The following is a 20,788-nucleotide window of genomic DNA, read 5'->3' on the forward strand; positions in this document are numbered from 1 at the left end:
TTTATAAAATATTCTCTATCCATTCAGTAATGTGTATATTTCTATAAATTAATACAAAATTAATTCTTTATCTTAAATAACAGAAATGCCCCTTTGGCGCCTTATCAATTGTCAATTTACCAAGCAACTTGGAAAAAGAAACAACACATCGATATTGTGCCAATGCCTTCAAACTTCACAGGTATATATTCAAGTCAACATTCCTCTTTACTTCAGACAAATTAAGAGTAAAATACATTTAGACTATTTGGAGAAATGTTAAAGTGGAAGCAGATGGTATTGATAATGCACCAGAGAAATAGTATCAAGAATCACTCTGTATTTAGCAGTTGATCATTGTAATATTTAAAATATGCTGGTGACTTCTAAAATTAATGGTCATGTTTCACCTTAATTTGGGTGTTTTTCTGCACCTTAATGACTTGAGTAAGTCAATGGTGATTCTAATTTATGCATGGTATTCATTCACTATTCATACTGGTTATGCCCAGATAAGTTTTAAGGAAATTTGCCCTTTTTTAAGATTTCTTTATATGTTTAAAAAGCAGAGATACAGAGAAAGGGGAAAACAGAGGTCGTCCATTCACTGCCTCACTTCCCCAGTGGTCACAGTAGTCAGGCTGGACAAGACCAGAGCCAGGAACTTCATTTGGGTCTCCCACATGGGTGTCAGGGACACTTGGATCATCTTCCCTCGCTCTGTCAAGCCAATGGCAGAGTTACACCAGAAGTGGAATTCCATGGGATGCTGGTGTAACTGCTAGCAAGTTGGCCATTATGCCAAAGTGCCAGTCCCCGTTTTGTTCAGGCCTTTCATCTACAGTTCTTCAAATGTACACTCTGAATTTGGTCATGCATTATTAAATCATACACAAATTCATACTCATAAGTTTTAAGCTGCTACACATTAATATTTTGAATTTGGGATTCTAAATTTTACTACTAAAAAGAATTTCTTAACCTGCCAGCACATAGAGGCCTGCTGCAGCAGGGAGAATGAAGTGGAATATTTCTGGTTGATCTGGCACTTCTCTCCTTGTAAGTAAATGGCAGGCCAGGAAAAAAAAAAAGGTGAGGGTGCACCTGCTATGGAATTTTGTACCAGAGCATTTTGTTGTACTTAAAATTGAACCTTCTGTAAAGGAAAATGTTACTTTATAATCGAAATTGAAAAAATGAAATTAACAGCTGATTATGGATGCATATCTAACAACAGTTTAGTTAATCTGGCTGGTGGTTGTTTCTTCTACTAGGCAATAATATCTGACATCTGTTTTTTAGCTTGTTAGTGGATGTGTGTGAAGTGCAAGTGCATTAAAATACATGATTCTGGTAATATGTGCTTTTTCTTCTGAATTTTTATTATTGTTTGTGTACTTACAACAGGTTGCCTATCCCTCGTCCAGGTGAAGTCCTTGGACTAGTTGGAACTAATGGTATTGGAAAATCAACTGCTTTAAAAATTTTAGCAGGGAAACAAAAGCCAAACCTTGGAAAATACGATGTATGTATTATAAAATCTTATAAAAATTAGTACCTTGGGCCATTTTGATGTGATTTTTTTAGGGGAGGTAGATTAAATTCTTGTTTTCAAGATTATTTCAACTATTTCAGAATAGTATTCTAAAACTATGTGTTTTTAATTAAGGTGTATTAGTATTACCTAAGTGAAAAATCTGTCTCCTAGATTGGAATTATTCTACTTGGATATATGTTCTATTCTGTATGACATTCATTTGGTCTCTTTTTTTTTTTATTTAATAATTGAAGTTCAGATAATTATGTGTGTATCTTTAGGATCCTCCCGACTGGCAAGAAATTTTGACTTACTTCCGTGGATCTGAGTTACAAAATTATTTCACCAAGATTCTGGAAGATGACCTGAAAGCCATCATCAAGCCTCAGTATGTGGATCAGATTCCCAAGGCTGCAAAGGTCAGTTGCTTTCCTAGGAACAATTTATGTACTGTAGATGCTGATGGTACTTTACATGATACGTGGTAACTTGCTTGACTTTGAGATCCTTTTTAATATTAAAGGAAATTAGTGACAACTGTCTCTGGTCTGTTGTGACAGGGGACAGTGGGGTCTATTTTGGACCGAAAAGATGAAACAAAGACCCAGGCAATTGTGTGTCAGCAGCTTGGTAAGTGTTTGTAGTGTTTCTGTTTTAGTGGGGCTTGAATTAAGATGATAAATATACACATTTTATGTGGATTATTGAGCTATCTGGGGAAAATTGCTGTTTAACATACTTTTTATATAACAGCCATTTCCGAATGAAGTGTCTTCCAGGCCCAGAGTGGTGACATGCAGTACTGGTTGAGCAATTCTAACCTGAAATGCTCCAAAAAATTTTTTGGAAAACCAGCGTTACAGTCAAAAGTTTCCGTTTACTGCATTAGCGATGTTCAACCACCATACTCTGCAAATATTTTTAAATGTGATAACTTAGAATTCAAATACTTCTAGTCCCAAGCATTTTAGACAGTACTTAATCAGTATACATTTTGCTTGGAAGCCTGAATGTAAAATTTATAATATTGAATACACTGCCTCTATGTTCCTCATAGATTTGACCCACCTAAAGGAACGAAATGTTGAAGATCTTTCAGGAGGAGAGTTGCAGAGATTTGCTTGTGCTGTTGTTTGCATACAGAAAGCTGATATGTAGGTTACTTTATACTTTTTATATGTCTTCATACTTAATTTAGGTTTTCATCAGTAATGCTACTAGTAAAATGGATAGTTTTCAAAAAAAATTGAAATGATATCAGATGCTCTGGTATTCCTAAAATCTCGTAAGTTGAAGTAATTGTGCATCTACTACTCTTTTTTTTGTCATTCCCCAGAGGAAAAAGCTATAATTTGTATAGGAAAGTAGTTTATGTAAAGTTCCAAAGCCTTTTAATACAAAATCAGGTATTTGTAATTTAAACTATCTTTTTATGAGCAAGACATTTAAGACAAGCTTCTCAAACAGGCTGGCAAACTTTTTATAACTATCTCAAGTAAAACGTGTGACCTTTGAGCTCACCTCAAATCAAGGTAGCATGCCATGTGAAGGGAATAAAAACAAGACATTTCCTTCCTACCTTGTGGTCTTTTTCTCTCAGTCATTTAAGCCGCATTGGTTTTCCTTATTTCTACTCTGGCATCCGTTGCTGGCTAGCCTTTCTCCCAGAATTGTATAATTCTATGCAAAAGGCTTTTTACTGTGATGCTGCTGATTTAGCTAATATAGAGAAATACTCCAAACGACTTCATTTCTCCCAAGCTCTGCATATGCTTGGTAAGAAGGCAAGCCTGCATAAATCGTTTTCTTCTTTTTTCTTTTAAACAATACGGGAATTGTTATTGGTGGTGGACTGACTGTATGTTATTAAATCAGCATTAGCAATGCTTTGCATTAACATAAAATGTTGAATTATGTTTGTCTCAATTTACTTTTTTTTTTTTTAAGTTTCATGTTTGATGAACCTTCAAGTTACTTAGATGTCAAACAGCGGTTAAAGGCTGCTATTACTATACGGTCTTTAATAAATCCAGATAGGTAAGTACAAATCTAGAATATTCTTTTGCATGGCTGTTTTTAAAATTTATTTTTATTGGAAAGTCAGATTTAAAGAGAGAAGAGACAGAAAGAGCTTCCATACATTGGTTCACTCCTCGCATGACCACAATTTCATGTTACATGTTCATGTTTTCCATCTTCTTTCTGCCTACCACTTGATTTTATCTGCCTCTTTGTATATCTGAGTGTCTCATTTGTAAACACCCCTGATTTTCAATGAACAATACTCTGAAATCTTTTTTTTTTTAATTTAATTATTTTTCTTGTAAAGGCAGATAAACAGAGAAGGAAAGACAGAGAGAAAGATCTTCACTCCCCAAGTGTCCTCAGTGGCCAGAGCTGAGCCAGTGCAGAGGCAGGAGCTTCCTCTGGGTCTGCCATGTGGGTGCAGGGTCCCAAAGCTTTCACCATCCTCTGCTGCTTTCCCAGGCCACAAGCAGAGCACTGGAAGGAAAGTGTAGCAGCCAGGATGTGAATCTTGGAACCTGGCTCATGCAAAGTATGAATTTAACCTCTGAGCATTCAGGCCAGGCCAAAAATACTCAAAACTTTACCCAAATTTTGCACATACGTATTTCTGGAAACCAGATCTTGCAAGAATCTTAGATAATATTCCCATTTTGTAAATGAAGTGTCTTAATATCTGAAAACGAGTTTTTATACATTACAGATGACAAAAGTGTGACTAGAGCTAAAGGATTTTTCCTATGTAACATTATCTGTATGATCTTAGGATCTGAAGTTTGAGGCTAAGCTTATAAATTTTGAAGGAAAGCATGTACAAAGTAGACAAAACAATATTGCAAATTTAAACCTTTAGAAACTTCAGCTGACGTTATAAAAGAGGCTATAAAAATATTTAATAGCTCAAACTCTAATAATTGCTATTTCAAACAAGCTGTAGGTAAATGTCTAAAATACCAAATATAGAAATTAAAAGCATAGTAAGTGATAGACACTTGGTAGAGATGGACAAGTTGATTATTCAAGGCGAAAAAAATCCATATTTTAGTGTTTGCTATGTATTAATGAAGTAACAGAGATAGTAGCTAAAATTTGGGAAAGGAAAATCTAAACATATTGTAGGGTTGCTGGATTATAAAATTAAATCAGAGGACCTGAAGAGAGATTTGTCCAGAGTTATAACAACATCGAGACAAGTACAATAAGTCTGAAGTATAATTTAGGCAGGAAAGAAAGAGGGGAAATTTACATCTAAGATACTGCTCAGAAAAAGTGCACATAACAGTTTAGTATATCAGTAAGAATGAAATGGGTTTTTAGTGGGAATGATAGTCTCATTAATATAAATTGCTTTTGTGCAAGAAACTGATAGATTATGTTGTGGCTTGAGATATCTAGAAGACTTGAAAAAAAAAATTTTTTTTTTAAATTGATTTATTTGTATTGGGAAGGCAGAAAGATCTTCCCTCCTCTGGTTCACTCTGCAATGGCTGCAGTGGCCAGAGCTGAGTTGATCTGCAGCTGCCTCTTCCAGGTCTCCAACATGAATACAGGGTCCCCTGGGCCTGGCTCTGCTGCCTTCCCAGGCCACCTGCAGAGAGCTAGATCAAAAGTGGAGGGGCTGGGACATGAACAAGCACCTCTGTCAGATGCTAGCACCTCAGGGTGAAAGATGAGGCTGTTGCAGCCTGGTAGCATGCTACTGGCCCCATCTAGAAAAGAAGACATTTTTTTTTCTCACTTAAGTCTATCCATTTCACATTCATGTGATATCCCATCTCATGGAAAAAGTATTCCAGGGCCCGGCACAATAGCGTAGTGGTTAAAGTCCTTGCCTTGCACGCGCTGGAATCCAATATGGTAGTCGGTTTTAATCCTGGCAGCCCTGCTTCCCATCCAGCTCCCTGCCTGTGTCCTGGGATAGCAGTTGAGGACAGCCCAAAGCCTTGGGACCCTGCACCCATGTGGGACACCAGGAAGAGTTGCTGCTCCTGGCTTTTGCTTGGCTCAGCTCTGGCCATTGTAGCTGCTTGGGGAGTGAACCATTGGATGGAAGATCTTCCTCTCTGTCTCTCCTCTGTATATCTGCTGTTCCAATAAAAATAAATAAATCTTTAAAAAAAAAATTCCAAAATACATGGGCCCAGTGTTAGTGTGACCTTCAGTGCATTTAATTATCTATATAGAATATTTTGCCATGTGGCACACTTTTTGTTGCTTTTTCATATTTGTTTCGTGTCTTCTCCACTTACGTTCTGTGCAGTCTTTTTTTGCCTTCTGCAGCAGCTAAGTGGGACAGAGCAAGTTCAAGGCTTAGTACATTACCAGAAGTGCATTAATGATTTTTTTGAGCAGCACATTTTTTCATATGTATGCATGAACTTCACATTAGCTGGTTTTGGGGCCTGGCACTATAGCCTAGTAGCTAAAGTCCTCGCCTTGCATCATCTTGGATCCCATATGGGTGCGAGTTTATATAACACCTGTTCCACTTCCAGTTCAACCCCTGCTTCTGGCCTGGGAAAGCAATACAGGATGTTAGTGCAAAGTCTTGGGACCCTGCACCTGCATGGGATGCCAGAAGAGTCTCCGGGCTCCTGGTTTCTGATCGTTTCAGCTCTGACTATTGGGGCCACATAGGGAGCAAACCAATGGACGGAAGCTCTTTCTGTCTCTTCTCTCTTTAAATCTGACTTTCTGATAAAAATAATTTTTTTTAATTAGCTGTTTTCTTCTTAGTTTAGGAAGCCATTGTTGAATTGAGTACTTGAGGCTGACATTGTGGTGTAGTGAGGTAGGCTGTCGCCCATGCCTCCAGCATCCCATGTGGATGCCAGCTGAAGTCTGGATTGTTCTACTTCAGTGCGGCTCCTTCTGTTATGGGTGGGAAGCCAGTAAAGGGTTCTTCTACTCCCTGTTCATAAGGAGACCCCTAAAATTGGCCTGGCCCAGCCGCAGTTGTTTGAGCTAGAGTGAATCAACATACTCTAGATCTCTCAGTGTCTGTCTTTTTCCTGTGTGACTGTCTTTCAGACATAAATACCTTTAAAAATGAGCATCGATATGAATATGGAAAATGTTTCATGGCTTTTGCTTAATGTTTAGCATGCATGTTTTAAATGTTTTTTTCCTAAAATTTGTAACTTTTGCAAAAATTTTGAGAGAATTTCAGCTAATTGCATATGATGTTTTAAATTTGGAAGTTAAAGTAACTTTTGATTTCCAGGTACATCATTGTGGTGGAGCACGATCTAAGCGTGTTAGACTACCTGTCTGACTTCATTTGCTGTTTGTATGGTGTGCCCAGCGCCTACGGGGTTGTCACAATGCCTTTTAGTGTAAGAGAAGGTAACCTGGACTGTTTCCATTCACCTTTCTCTTCTGTTCTAATGCAACAACGTACATTATTATTCACAGGAAGTAGTTTTGTATTTATATATCTAACATTCATCAGACATTTTTGTCTTTTGGAATTTAATCACAACAGATGACAAATGATGCTTGATTTCATTTCATGTTTACTGTGGTGCAAAAGTGATATATGATAGAAAAAGTACTTGAAATTTTGAGCTTTTGTGTTTTCCCTGCCTAGAACTGGACAGGTAAAAACTGTTTAAATAACTTGGCAGTAGCTGCAAATGTAGGTCCCTGGGAGCAGGGAGTTCTTAGGGAAGCAACCAGTTGGCCAAAGGTTTCTAAGCTGTGATATTTGGTAAGTTAGTTGCATTTCAGCTTATGAAGAATATAGATCTATTATAAATCGTGGAGCGTCTCATGTATATTCATAAGGCTCATTGAAACCGTGCTTATATAAAAAGTGTTTCTGTTTCATAAAATTTTCTATTCAGTGCATCAGAGTGCCTTTTTTTTTTTTAACATTTATTTTCATTGGAAAGGCCGGTTTAGAGAGAGCGAAGGAGAGACAGAATTCTGCTGGTTCACTCCCTAAATGGCTTCAAATGGACAGAGCTGAACCAATCCAAAGCCAGGAACCAGGAGCTTCTTCTAGGTCTCCCACACGGGTGCAGGGTTTCAAGGCTTTGGGCCATCCTCCATTGCTTTCCCAAGCCACAGTTGAGAATTGGATGGGAAGTGGAGCAGCCTGGTCTCGAACTGGCACCCATATAGGATTTAAAGTCTTAGGATTTCTCCTGTCATATGATTTGCTTCTGCCAAATCATTGGTCTTCTTGAAATTTGTCTTTGACAAGCAGATACTTTTAACAAAACTTAAAATTTCAGTTATTCCTTTCATGTTTCAAATTTGTGTATAAACTATATGCCATGTTTGTGGAGTTGAAAATACCTAAAAAGCATAATTAGTGTATTTCAATTTTCATTCATTCATTCTACTTTTTTGAAAACAGAATGTTTTTTTGTCTGCAAATTTAGCAAACGTAAAAACTGCCCACCGCTAAATGACTCTAGAAGCAAATAATAATGCCCTTGAAACTTTTCTTTCAGTTTTTTTCTCATTTTTCTTCTACTGTTTTATTTACTTTGTATTTTTGCATTTAAGCTGGCAATGTAGAACATCAAACGCAATAGTTTCTTATTTTATTCTCTTTCTTTAAAAAAATAGGTTAGATACTTTATAATGGTTGCATCTTTTAGGTGCATACTTTGGTGAAGTGATGAATATTCAGTTTTCCTGTCCATTGTGTTAAGGAATGATAACAAAGATGATTAGTGTCTTACTCTACACTATATTGAAAGTTCCAGAATGAGATTAATGTTTCTGATACTCAGCAATCACTCTTTACCATTTCAGTTAAAGAAACTGTGTAATTGACTGTAATTCAAGATATGATTCCTAGTGAGATTTGACTTGCCTTACTTTTAAAAACAATTACAGTGGATCCAGTGCTACAGCCTAGTGGCTAATGTACTCTCCTTGCATGCCAGTTCTAGTCCCAGTGGTCCTGCTTCCCATCCAGCTCCCTGCTTGTGGCCTGGGAAAGCAGTCGAGGACACCCAAAGCATTAGGACCCTGTGTCTGTGTGGGAGACCCAAAAGAGGCTCTAGGCTCCTGGCGTCAGATTGGCTTAGCTCCAACCTTGCAGCCACTTGTGCAATAAATCAGTAGACATAAGATTTTTATTTCCTCCTCTGTCTCTCCTCCTCTGTGTATATCTGCCTTTCCAATAAAAATAAATTAAAAAAAAAGAAACAGTGACAGTAAGAAGCTATTTCTTCTTTCCTTTGATATACAAAAGTGAAGGCCAAGTATATAAAAGCTCTATGAACTATGGAGCATGATTAAATTTGGGCTCTGTTTTTTAATTACAGTAAGCAGTGTGTCAGGACTATGAAGTTGACCTCTCATATTTTAAACCCTTTGGCTTTGAGTTTTTATTCCAATTTGATGAATTATCCCTCGGATAAGTGACTGCTAAGGTTCCTCTAACCACGTTTTTATATAATTTCTATTGTAGCTTTTTACTTTTTCATTTTAAATTTTTGATAGTTTAAAAATGTAAAGTTGAGATTCTGGTTAAAAAAAATGTATCTCCTGATGTATTCTGTTAGCACAGTATTCTACCTTTGGACCTGGGCCTGAGCTGTGGCTCTTAATTCTAAATGACATAAATAGCATGCGTAGCTTCTCTAATAAGAACTTGCCAGATTTCTGCTGCTTTCTCTGTTTCTCTGGGAAGCATTGACAAGGGGGATCTTTTGTTGTTTGGGAAGATGCTACCTGTGATGCTGGCACCCAAATGGTCGCTGGCTGGAGTCCCTGCTGCTGAGCTCTGTCCAGCTCCCTGCTGCTAGCCTGGAAAAGCAGTGGAGATGGCCCTAGTGCTCGGCCTCCTGTCTGCCCCGTGGGGAACTGGATAAAACCCCAGGCCCCTGCTGCAGCCTGCCCTGATCTAGTCACGGTGCACAGCCGAGCTTGTGTTGTCTTTCTGTAACTCTGCTTCTCAGATAAACAAATCTTTAAAAAGTAATAACAATTTACTGTAGAACAGGTTTCTCAGATGTAATGTTTGTTTACTTTGATTAATAAAATGTTTTTAGATAATCTTGGTTATCTTTGAATAATGAAGCTATAACCTAATGGGAAAAGAATCTTATACTAGTAAAAATCACATAATAATGAAAGAATGTGTGTTGGGGGATGTACTCGTAAACTTCCGAAAGATATATGGTTGAGCCAGTTAAAATTGTCATGCATGAGAAAATATGTCCTACATTATATGTAGTCCTGCGTATTATGAAAATTCCATAAAAATCTCAAAAATCTACACTTAGATTCCTTCCAAAAGAGCATAGAATCTTGAAAAAGTTCAGTTTCTAATTTATCTTTACTAATCTGTTAACAATATTCTTTCCAACAGGTATAAACATTTTCTTGGATGGCTATGTTCCAACAGAAAACTTAAGATTCAGAGATGCATCACTTGTTTTTAAAGTGGCTGAGACAGCAAATGAAGAAGAAGTTAAAAAGATGTGCATGTACAAATATCCAGGAATGAAGAAAAAGATGGGAGAGTTTGAGCTAGCAATTGTAGCTGGAGAATTCACAGATTCGGAAATCATGGTGATGCTGGGAGAGAATGGTAAGTTTTTCTTATTTTATGATCTGTAAGAAGTCTTTCATTCAGGAAATTATTCTCAGTCAGCCCATGAAAAATTTTGTCAGCTGATCTTTTAGTGTAGCATTACAATTTTGTAGCATTGTATAATTTAATCTTAACATTATCTCAGGTTGAGATTTGTTTCATAACCTTTGGTGAAAAGAGTTTTTTCTAAGCTGGCTTTTCTGTTACTCATCTTGTGTACTGATTAGGAAGAAAAACATTGGTAATTCATATCTAGTTTAGAATTTTTTAGCTTGGTATACTTTCATTTGGAATTCTTTTAATGGCTTATTTGTTTTTAATGGAAAGGCAGATACATAGAAGAGAGAGAAAGATATTCCATACTCTGTTTCACTCCCCAGGTGGCCACATCACCGGAGCTAAGCCAATCCGAAGTCAGGAGTTTCTTCCTGGTCTGCCACATGGGTGCAGGGTCCCAAGGTTTTCGGCCGTGCTGTACTGCTTTCCCAGGCTACAAGCAGGGAGCTGGGTGGGAAGTGTAGCAGCTAGCACATGATTCAGCGCCCATATGGGATCCTGGCATGGGCAAGGCTAGGACTTTAGCCACTAGGCTACCTCACCAGACCATATTGCCCCCCAACCACCCACCCACCCCCGCCTTTTTTTTTTTAAAGATTCATTATTCTTATTTTTCTGGAGAAGGCTATGTAAGAGTGAAAGAGATCTCCCATTCTCTAGTTCACTCCCCAAATGGCCACAGAGGCTGGGGCTGAGTTGATCCAAGGTCATGAACCGGGGGTTTCTTCCTGGTCTCCCTTGTGTGTGAAAGAGCCTAAGGACTTGGGCCATCTTCCACTGCTTTCCTAGGCCAAAGCAGGGAACTGGATTGGAAATGCAGTCATGAAAATTAGAACCGTGCAATGCCCATATGGGTGGGGTACCATTGCTGCAGGTAGAGGCTTAGCATGCTACCCCACTCTGCCAGTCCTGAAACTTATTTTAGATTAGGATGACTTACCTTTTGAATATTACCAGCATTGTTTTTTTTAAGTTACTTGTTTGAAAGGCTGCGTTAGAGAGTCTCCAAATAGCCTGAATACCTGTAACTGTGCCAGGCAAACACCAGGAGCCAGTATATTCATCCAGTCTCCCATCTGGATGGCAGGGGTCCAAACCCTAGGGCCATTCTTCCAGTGCCTTCTCGGGCACATGAGCAGGCAGCTGGGTCAGAAGTAGAGCACCCAGGAGTGCAACCAGTGTGCCTGTGTGAGTCACTGATGCCTCAGACAGTGGCTTGCTATGCACCGTAACGCCTTGCCTATATTCCAGCATTGTTCATATTAAAAGAAGGTGAATTTCAATATTTAATGATGTGTTTATTAGTTTTATGACTTAAAAAAAAATAAGAGTTGTATTCGGCAGTTTAGAACTGTAATAGAAATATTCTGCTTAATTTTTTTTTATCAGGCTTCAATTAAATGTGGAAATTTTAAATTGGATTGCAACTAATATATTGCAACTAATATATTGCAATTATACATATTTACATAAAATGCAAATGAAATGTAAGATGATGAGATCATAAACATGCGTGTTATCTTGATTGTGTACACTGATAATGCTACTAAAGAATTGTTTCCACAATCCCAGGACTTCAACTCTACAGGTCTATCCTTTGTTAAAATGGCTGTTATAATGATCCTTTAGCTTAAAATGATTCATCAGTTTGCAGAGCAGAATCCCACAAGTCCCCAGTGCTCTGGACAGCCACAGCCGGAGCAGGGGGAGCAGGAGCTGGGAGCTCAGTCTGAGTCTGCCACGAAGAAGGCAGGGACCCAACAACTTGAGCTTTTCCCTGCTATATCTCAGGGTGCACCTTAGTAGGAAACTGGATTAAACCATGGCAGCTATTCTAAGCAGTATGTGGAATGCCCTCTCCCTTGCAAGATAAGGTGTGTAACTTTTAGAATTCAGTATTGCAGGGGCCTGGCGCAATAGCATAGTGTAGTGGTTAAAGTCCTCGCCTTGAACGTGCTGAGATCACATATGGGCACCGGTTCTAATCCCGGCAGCTCCACTTCCCATCCAGCTCCCTGCTTGTGGCCTGGGAAAGCAGTCGAGGACGGCCCAAAGCCTTGGGACCCTGCACCCATGTTGGAGACCCGGAAGAAGCTCCTGCCTCATGGCTTCGTATCAGCTCAGCTCCTACCAAGGTCACCTGGGGAGTGAATCATCAGAGAGAAGATCTTCCTCTATCTCTCTTCCTCTCTGTATATCTGCCTTTCCAATAAAAACAGATAAATAAAATCTCTTTTAAAAAAAAAGAAAGAATTCAATAGTGCCATTGCATACCAGGAAAATCTTCTCCACTAAAATCATGTAGAACAGAATTATTTGCTCTTAAATGTGAAACATCTCCAGTCACTTTGTTCTCTTGCACTGTCAGGTACAGGGAAAACAACATTTATCAGAATGCTTGCTGGACGACTTAAGCCTGATGAAGGAGGTACTGTTACTGAGTCTCTTTACTCTGTTGCACACAATTTTAAACATTAAAGATTCGGACAGTTTTGAATGCCTAATGGTTTTCTATTTTGCAGGAGAAGTACCAGTCCTAAATGTCAGTTATAAGCCACAAAAGATCAGTCCCAAATCAACTGTGAGTTTTTACACTTACTATTAAAGAAAATTTTATTTATTTGCATTTCACTTAATCTTTTATTAAAATTCTTGTACAGGTTCAGTTCTGAATAGGTTTATTGAAAGTGGTTAATGAATATACTGACAGGAGATGATTTATTTCCCCTAGTAGCAGAGAGCTGTTGAAATCCACCATCTTTTCACAAAATAAATCATTAGAAATCTAATGTATTTTGTGCTACCAAAAACACCATCAGGCATGTAATAGAGTACTCTAAGAAAGAAGGCATTTGCACATTATATATACAATATGGAACCTGCATCCAAAATATATTAACAACCAAAACATGGGGGAAGCAATTCAGTACATTTGTATAGGCAACAGTTTTGTGGCTAAGACTGTAAAATCACAGGCAGTAAAACAAAACTATCCAAGTGAGGTTTTCTCACATTAAGAGCTTCTTTACAGCAAAGGAAGCATTCAGCAGAATGAAGAAACAGCTGACAAAATATTTGCAAACTGCCTGTGATAAAGCATTAATACCCAGAATATATGAGGAACTATGGAGATTCAGCAGCAAAACAATCCAGCTGTGAAAATGCATTGGCATTTTTTAAGGAAAAAAAAAAAACACATACAACCAAAAAACATATTGGTACACCATCAGAGAAAGGAAATTGAAACCACAATGAAATATCACCTTGCCTTCCGTTACAAGAGCCATGATCAAAAAGCAAATGCAGAAAAGGTTGTGGAGATAAGAACCCTGATATGCTTTTGGTGAGAATACAAATTGATACAGCCATTATTGAAAACAGTAAGGCAGTTTCTCAAAAAAATAGGTATGTTATATAACTCAGCTTTCCATCTTTGGGAATAAATCCCGAGGAAATGAACTCAGCATATGAAAGATACTTGCACTCCCATTATTAATTATAGTGCTTTTAATAATAGCAAAACTATGGGATCAACCCAGTCTCTAAGGATAAAGAAACTAATAGTGGATTATTACTCTGCCATAAAAAAAAAATGAAATCTTTACACCTGGAACAAAAATGGTAAATAGAGATAGTAGTGTTTATCTGAAACAAGCCAGAGAACATGCATTGCACATTTTCTTATTTGTACAAGTGGAAGAGAAGGGATGTCAAGTTATTTGGTATATGTTTGTTTATATTGTCTTCAGAAAATTACACCCCCTAGATTAAAATGTGCCCTCTTTCCTCTTTTTATTTTTCTTCATTAGTCACATGGGAAATATAAATTAAAGTCATAGTGAGATGTCACTTTATAACCAAAGACGGTCCAGCTGACTATAAGAATGTGGAAACCTTAGGACCTACGGGATTGCTGGTAGGGCTCTAAAGTGGTAGAGTCTCTGAAAAACAATCTGACAAGCCCTAAGGTTGGTCAGTGACCATGTGGACCAGCAGCTGTACTGCTAGGCATACACGTAAGAGTGGCTCAACGTAGGAATTGCACGTGATTGCAGCCCTGATGTCCATCAGGTAGTAAATGGCTTCACTTACAGTGAATCTAGCATTGATAACTGAGAAGCAGCACACGGAGGGCGTCTGGGTTACCGCTGAGGAATGGCCGAGATGACGTGGTGGTACTCTGACCTTCACAAGCATACCAAGTGTCATACACTTTTCTCCCTGAAACAGTCATTTCTTCATTCAGACTTTGGTTTTTTAGGATATATTTTAATTTTGTTTTAAGAGTAGTTACTGAGAGAAGGGAGTCAGAATGACAGATCTTTTATGTACTGGTTTATTGCCCAGATGGCCATGGTGGCTGGAGCTGGTCCATTCAGGAACAGGGAGTTTCACCCAGGTCTCCCTGTTAGGTATAGGAGCCCAAACCTTGGTTTTACTCAAACATATTATACTCAGGCATCCTTTGCTTTCCCAGGCCATAAAAATGGAGCTGAATTGGAAGTGGAGCAGTGGGTCTCAAACTGGTGCCCATATGGCCTGCTACTTCACAGTGCCAGATTATTACTGGATTTTAATTTGTTAAACATGATTGGTTTTAAGAATTAAAAATATAATTATTGTCTTGATGTTAAATGACAATTTTGCCCTGGAATGTAACTGTGTCACAGAGCAGGTCTGCTGAAATTTTATCATTGAAATGCATTTTCTGTTAAAAACAGGGAAGTGTACGCCAGTTATTACACGAGAAGATAAGGGATGCTTACACTCATCCGCAGTTTGTGACCGATGTGATGAAACCTCTGCAGATTGAAAACATCATCGATCAAGAGGTACTCTTAACAGTGTCTGGGTTGTTTTTGTTTTTAATTAATTTGTACTTTGAATGTTATTACATGGTTTTCTAAACTTTATTAGGTACAGACATTATCTGGTGGTGAGCTACAGCGAGTAGCTTTAGCTCTTTGTTTGGGCAAACCTGCTGACGTCTATTTAATCGATGAACCATCTGCATACTTGGATTCTGAGCAGAGATTGATGGCAGCTCGAGTTGTCAAACGGTAAATACTTACAAGTTCATTAATTTTGATTTCATCTATTAGCATATACATGTATTTAATAGGACATTTGGAGTCTTATAATAAAGCTGCAAAATATTTTGAAATGTTTTAGCTTCATACTCCATGCGAAGAAGACGGCTTTTGTTGTGGAGCACGACTTCATCATGGCCACCTACCTAGCAGATCGAGTCATTGTTTTTGACGGCATTCCATCAAAGAACACAGTTGCAAATAGGTAAATCTATTTTTTCAAATGTTCAAAGTCAGCTGTAAAGCTAATGATTAGCATATTGCTGCATTTTAAATTTTCCATTGAGCTTATAGCATTATCATTCCACTTTTCATTTTTTGAAAAATAATCAACACGGGCCTGGTGCGGTGGCCTAGTGGCTACAGTCCTCATCTTGAATGCGCCAGGATCCCATATTGGCACCAGTTCTGATCTCAGTGGCCCCACTCCCCAGCTCCCTGCTTGTGGGCTGTGAAAGCAGTAGAGGACGGCCGAAGAAAAGAATCTTCTTTTTTTCAAAGATGATTCTGTCCTCGGTGTTTGATATTCCAGACCAGAACAATTTAAACTGTGTTGATTTTAAGCACACACAAAAAAAAAACCCTTGAGGAAGTTCCGGGCTCCTGGCTTCGTATCAGCTCAGCTGCAGCCATTGTGGTCACTTGGGGAGTGAATCATCGGATGGAGGGTCTTCCTCTCTGTCTCTCCTCCTGCCTGTATGTCTGACTTTCTGAACCTAATTTTATGACTCCTAAGGTTATTGAGAACTGAATGGTTTCCAGCTGCAGTATGGAAATGTTTGACCTAGTGCATTAAGCTCTAGTCCCATGTGTTTTCTACATTTTGTTTGCTTTCTTGTTTAGATATCAAAATAGGGGTTTATTATTACAGATCATATCTTGTATAGTGTTATTTTGTGCATGCATCACAAGAAGAAGAAATCCACAGAGGTGATTTTTCAGGGTGATTTGATTGGCCAGCCTGACTGTCCTGTTGGTAACTGCATCCAGCAGTGGGTCCAGGTGTTGATTTACAGCAGAGAAGAACTTCACAGTCTCTGTTTCTTCTCATTTTTACCAGTTAGTTTGAACAGTAGAGTATATAAACCTTACATTCTAATCTGTTTATGAGAGTTTCTTCTAGTGCTAAAACCTATTAAGTGAAACCATGTGGAACAATTCACCTAAACAAAGAGCAATTACATGTCATTTCAACAGAGTATTTTCGTAGTAGAGGGAAGAACAGAGTTGCTATTTGAACAATTCATAGTAAAAGTACTTTCCCTTCTCCCCTCAGTGTTTAAGTTTTCAACTTAACAATTGGAGAATTTTATTTCTTGAAGAGATAGTTTTCTTAGAATATGATTTTGTGTGAGCTAAAATCTGTCGTGGGTAAATCAATGAATAAACTATAGAACTTTGGAAAGTTATTATTGAAACAGGTTTATACGCATGTATTCCTCTGATGCCACAGTTGTAAAATAGGTAACTTTAACTTTGTTAAATTTTCTTCTCCCTTAAAGATAGCAAGTAGTCATTAATCTCACTTGAAAAACTTTTTTCAAAGATGATTCTGTCCTCGGTGTTTGATATTCCAGACCAGAACAATTTAAACTGTGTTGATTTTAAACACAAAAAAATTATACCCAGGCAAACTTGTAATCGAAGCAAAGTCATTTCTGATGACTTATGGTGTACTGTATTATAATAATACTATCATACGCAGTGGTTATGATGCACTACAATAACACCACTACTATCCACAGTGGTTAGGATTTGGAAACTACAGGAAGATGATTCTTAGCACTGTTCACTCCTGAAGAGGGTTGCAATTAAGGGGGAAATTTAATCAAAATTGTTCTTTCTTTCCCCTCAGTCCTCAGACCCTTTTGGCTGGCATGAATAAATTTTTGTCTCAGCTTGAAATTACATTCAGAAGAGATCCAAACAATTATAGGCCACGAATAAATAAGCTCAACTCAATTAAGGTATGTCTGAAATTATGACTGACTATTCCTTTGCCATAAAAAATAAAATGCTATTTCTTTAAAAATAGTTGCAATTTTGTAAAGTTCTGAATAAGCTCCAGTGATGAGCATAAAAATCTTAGTGGAAAACCATCATCAGCGTAATTGGCAGTGTTTTATCTTTGTATCGTAATTATGTGACCTAATTGCCTTAGTCTAACACAGTGTTTTTAAAAGGCAAAAATCTGGATCATTAAAAAGAAAATGTGTTGCTATTCAAGATACTGCAATGAATCTCTCCAAGATGATTTACTTGCAAGGAAGAGTTTGGGATATGTTCTGTCTGCTGGTTCAGTCCCCAAATGACCGTGTTGCCCAGAACTGAGCTAGCCAGGTCCCCTGTGTGGGAGCAGGAACCAAGGATCCAAGCACTTGGGCCATACTTCCCTGCTCTGCAGTGGGGCCTATATGCAGATGTAGCAGCAGCTTCAGCTGCAGTGTCGGGACAGGCCTTCATCTCACAGTCTATTCTTAACTGTCTGTGTATATCCTCTGCTATAGCTGTTTACATATGCCAGTTTTGCTACTAAACCACGTGATTTGGGAAGTCCAGTGGCACAATTTTGCCATTTTGCATACTTGTACATAAATTGTATTTTTAAGTACCAAATAGTGTGTCTGCCTGCCAAATGATGTTACTCCCTTGCCAACATAAAGAAATGACAAATTGTGACTTCTAAGAACTTTCTCAGTTCTGAAAAATATTAAGCAAAATAAGCTCCAGATTTTCTCCTGAAACATTTATGACTACTTTGGATGTGTTGTGAACATGCGATTCAGTCCCCGAGTGTACCAGGTACTGACTCAGTTCTGTATCCTAACAAGCCATTACACTGAGCACTTACCGAGGTAGACTACTATGAATAGTCTTCAAACAGTATTGGCCAAAACATGTTTCATGTATATTTTGTGTAATGGATAATTGTGAGACTAACACTATTATACCCCTCAAACCAGAACTTGAAGTTCAAGCATGAAAAGTGGAATTTATTTTCCCAGAAATATAAGACATTTGACAGATTTTATATATGTAAATACACTTTGCTTGCATTGCTGTGAATGAACTAGTAACAGGGATGCAAAGCTTATTAGCAATCTTGGTTTCCTGTGATGTGCCCAGGAACACCTAGGAGGTGGTGGCAAGTGCAGTTGCTCTTTGCGCCCTGTTGTAAACACTGCTGTTAAGTAGCCCCGTGGAAAAAATCTAGCTTTAGTGGCTCGACACAATGGTCTAGTGCCTAAATCCTTGCCTTGCAAGCCCCAGGATCTCAATATGGGTGCCAGTTTGTGTCTTGGCTGCTTCACTTCCCATCCAGTGCCTTGCTTATGGCCAGGGAAAGCAGTAGAGGATGGTCCAAAGCCTTGGGACCCTGCAACCGTGTGGTGACCTCTTGGCTCCTGCTTTGGATTGGCTCAGCTCCAGCCATTTTGGCTGCTTCGGGAGTGAACCAGTGGACCTTTCCAATAAAGATTTTAAACAGTATTTTTAAAAGTATGTTTATGTGACAGAAGATGGTGCTGATTTTTGTTACTTCTTTTTTAGGATGTAGAACAAAAGAAGAGTGGAAATTACTTTTTCTTGGATGATTAGACTGAATCTAAGGATATCAAGAAGCCATTTATTAAACATTGACTGGGATTTGTCATATAAAACTTTAATCAGGTTTTGTGCCCCCACACACTCTGGAACTTGAAGTATAATTGATGCACATCAAAGCCTGTTGAATTATAAATTGTAGTGTGAACACAGCAAATGCACTTTTCTGGAGATTTTCATGATGAGGCGCTTTCTGTGCATATTCTAAAATGAAGACATTTCAAGCTGCACAAATTACCTCCAAGTTTTCATAATGTGTGGGAAGATTTTCAATACATTTAACATATTCATTGACCAAATGGCTGACCAGTGTTGCTCCCTTAAAAAAGTCCTGCAATTAGTTCCTGTGCTTGACTGGTTTGCCTGCTGACTATACGCCAGTATAATGAAATTGTCCTTATTTTCTAAGACCGTCAAAGACTCCATTAATGAGATTTGATAAATAAACCTGGGAATTCTATTTGTTACTTGTCTTCAGTCTGTGCACTATATTACTCCCAAGGAAATGATAAAAGCACCATTAGAAAAACAGATATTATCTTAGAAGCACTTAGTGCTTTTGAACATGTTGTTTCCATAATCCCTCCCATAACAAAAACTTTGTTTTTGCACTTTATAAGACTATTCTGTAACTACCATTATGCCATTTTAAGATTTACACAAGTATGCCAAGTATTACCTGTTTCTGTAAACTTCCAGAGAGACGAGCAGGCAAGGATTTTTACCACTTCCTTATATTGACATTAACGGGATTGTGGAGAACGTTGCGTATCCTTCCCTTGGTACCAGATGTGTGCATTTCTGAGTCGTGTGGAGGTTGTTCCCAAAGCTTCTATTTTTAGTTTACCTGTACAGTATAACTTCACAATTATCCAATTAAATATTTTAAGCAAGATACTTGCTGTCCCAAACCACCTAAACTATTTCAAAGGAAGGCACTGAACTGAAACTTGTGAAGGTTTAGTAACAATGGGACAAGCAAACTAGGGGAATTTGAAATTGACAGCATCTGAAGACACCTTGAAGCCAACAAGTGGTTTAACTGAGCAAGACAATCTAAACAGAATTGATGTGAATAACCTGCAAATGCTTATCTGTTCTTAAAAAAATTAAGTCTTATATGGAATTTTTTGAAAAAACGACCACCCTTTAATACCCTTCCAAAGATTGCCCATGGTTGTAATGTTCGACCCTGCTTTTTCTGTGCACGTTACATACTGTGAATGTGTACATGGTTGGTTTTGTACTTGCACAAAAGTGGGATTATACCAAGTGAGTCGTGCCTACTTTGAAGGACAGCTTGTTTGTGTGGATTTATTCCCACAAAGGTGCTTTCTGACTGAAAAGCATCATGAAGCCATCTTCTGCAAGTTGAACCTTATTTTGGGGTCTCCTTGAGGACCACTGTCTCACCTTGCCCTGTCCACTTGCTAATTTAGCCAGTTCTGCAAGACTCCAGACAGGGGAGCGCAAATTTTCCACACCACACCCTGGTTTTTCTGATTTGCAGCTGAGCAACGGATGCTTCTTTCTTATTCCATCCCTCTCAAAGTTCTCTTGAAGTAGTCCTAAGCAAAAGTCCCAAACAGCCGAACCAGTCTGTTACCTCTGTATGTACTGGTGCCTCTCCCAGCTTGCTGCTGTTCCCAGATCACTTCAATTATACAGCTACACTAAAGGAGAGCTTTGTCTTTGCATCTGCTTTGCTAGGCTAACATTAGCTGCACATATATGTGGACCTAGATTCAACTACAAATTTAATTAGTTTGGTCTTGGTCTCAGTATCATCATGTTAAGAAAAATGCCTGTTCTGTAGGTTAAAAATCCCACAATAATTATCTTCTCATCCAGTAGCACCACAGAAACCTTCTTCTAGTTGACTAAAGTTCCTCTGAATGTTTATATGATTACCCAGGAATCAAAGAATCACTAGCAGGA

At 38.3% G+C, this 20,788-nt stretch overlaps 1 protein-coding gene across 2 annotated transcripts in view; it reads left to right on the forward strand.

Annotated features, from left to right (window-relative positions):
* Nucleotides 1-19,310, forward strand: part of ABCE1 (ATP binding cassette subfamily E member 1) — a 29,484-nt gene extending 10,174 nt beyond the window's left edge. For both annotated transcript variants that reach the window (XM_040967271.1, XM_040967270.1), the window contains 15 exons: nucleotides 84-181; nucleotides 1,387-1,504; nucleotides 1,798-1,935; nucleotides 2,077-2,146; nucleotides 2,574-2,670; nucleotides 3,464-3,553; nucleotides 6,765-6,886; nucleotides 9,876-10,097; nucleotides 12,526-12,585; nucleotides 12,680-12,738; nucleotides 14,879-14,989; nucleotides 15,075-15,217; nucleotides 15,330-15,452; nucleotides 17,103-17,214; nucleotides 18,797-19,310. In XM_040967271.1, coding sequence (XP_040823205.1) covers nucleotides 84-181; nucleotides 1,387-1,504; nucleotides 1,798-1,935; nucleotides 2,077-2,146; nucleotides 2,574-2,670; nucleotides 3,464-3,553; nucleotides 6,765-6,886; nucleotides 9,876-10,097; nucleotides 12,526-12,585; nucleotides 12,680-12,738; nucleotides 14,879-14,989; nucleotides 15,075-15,217; nucleotides 15,330-15,452; nucleotides 17,103-17,214; nucleotides 18,797-18,844 — 1,611 coding nt within the window. In that variant the 3' untranslated portion in view covers nucleotides 18,845-19,310. The remainder of the gene's footprint in view (nucleotides 1-83; nucleotides 182-1,386; nucleotides 1,505-1,797; nucleotides 1,936-2,076; nucleotides 2,147-2,573; nucleotides 2,671-3,463; nucleotides 3,554-6,764; nucleotides 6,887-9,875; nucleotides 10,098-12,525; nucleotides 12,586-12,679; nucleotides 12,739-14,878; nucleotides 14,990-15,074; nucleotides 15,218-15,329; nucleotides 15,453-17,102; nucleotides 17,215-18,796) is intronic.
* The last annotated feature ends 1,478 nt before the right edge of the window (nucleotides 19,311-20,788 follow it).

Source organism: Ochotona curzoniae, unplaced genomic scaffold, assembly GCF_017591425.1.
Source record: "Ochotona curzoniae isolate NIBS_2020 unplaced genomic scaffold, NIBS_Ocur_1.0 scaffold_4506, whole genome shotgun sequence".
Lineage (NCBI taxonomy): Eukaryota > Metazoa > Chordata > Mammalia > Lagomorpha > Ochotonidae > Ochotona > Ochotona curzoniae.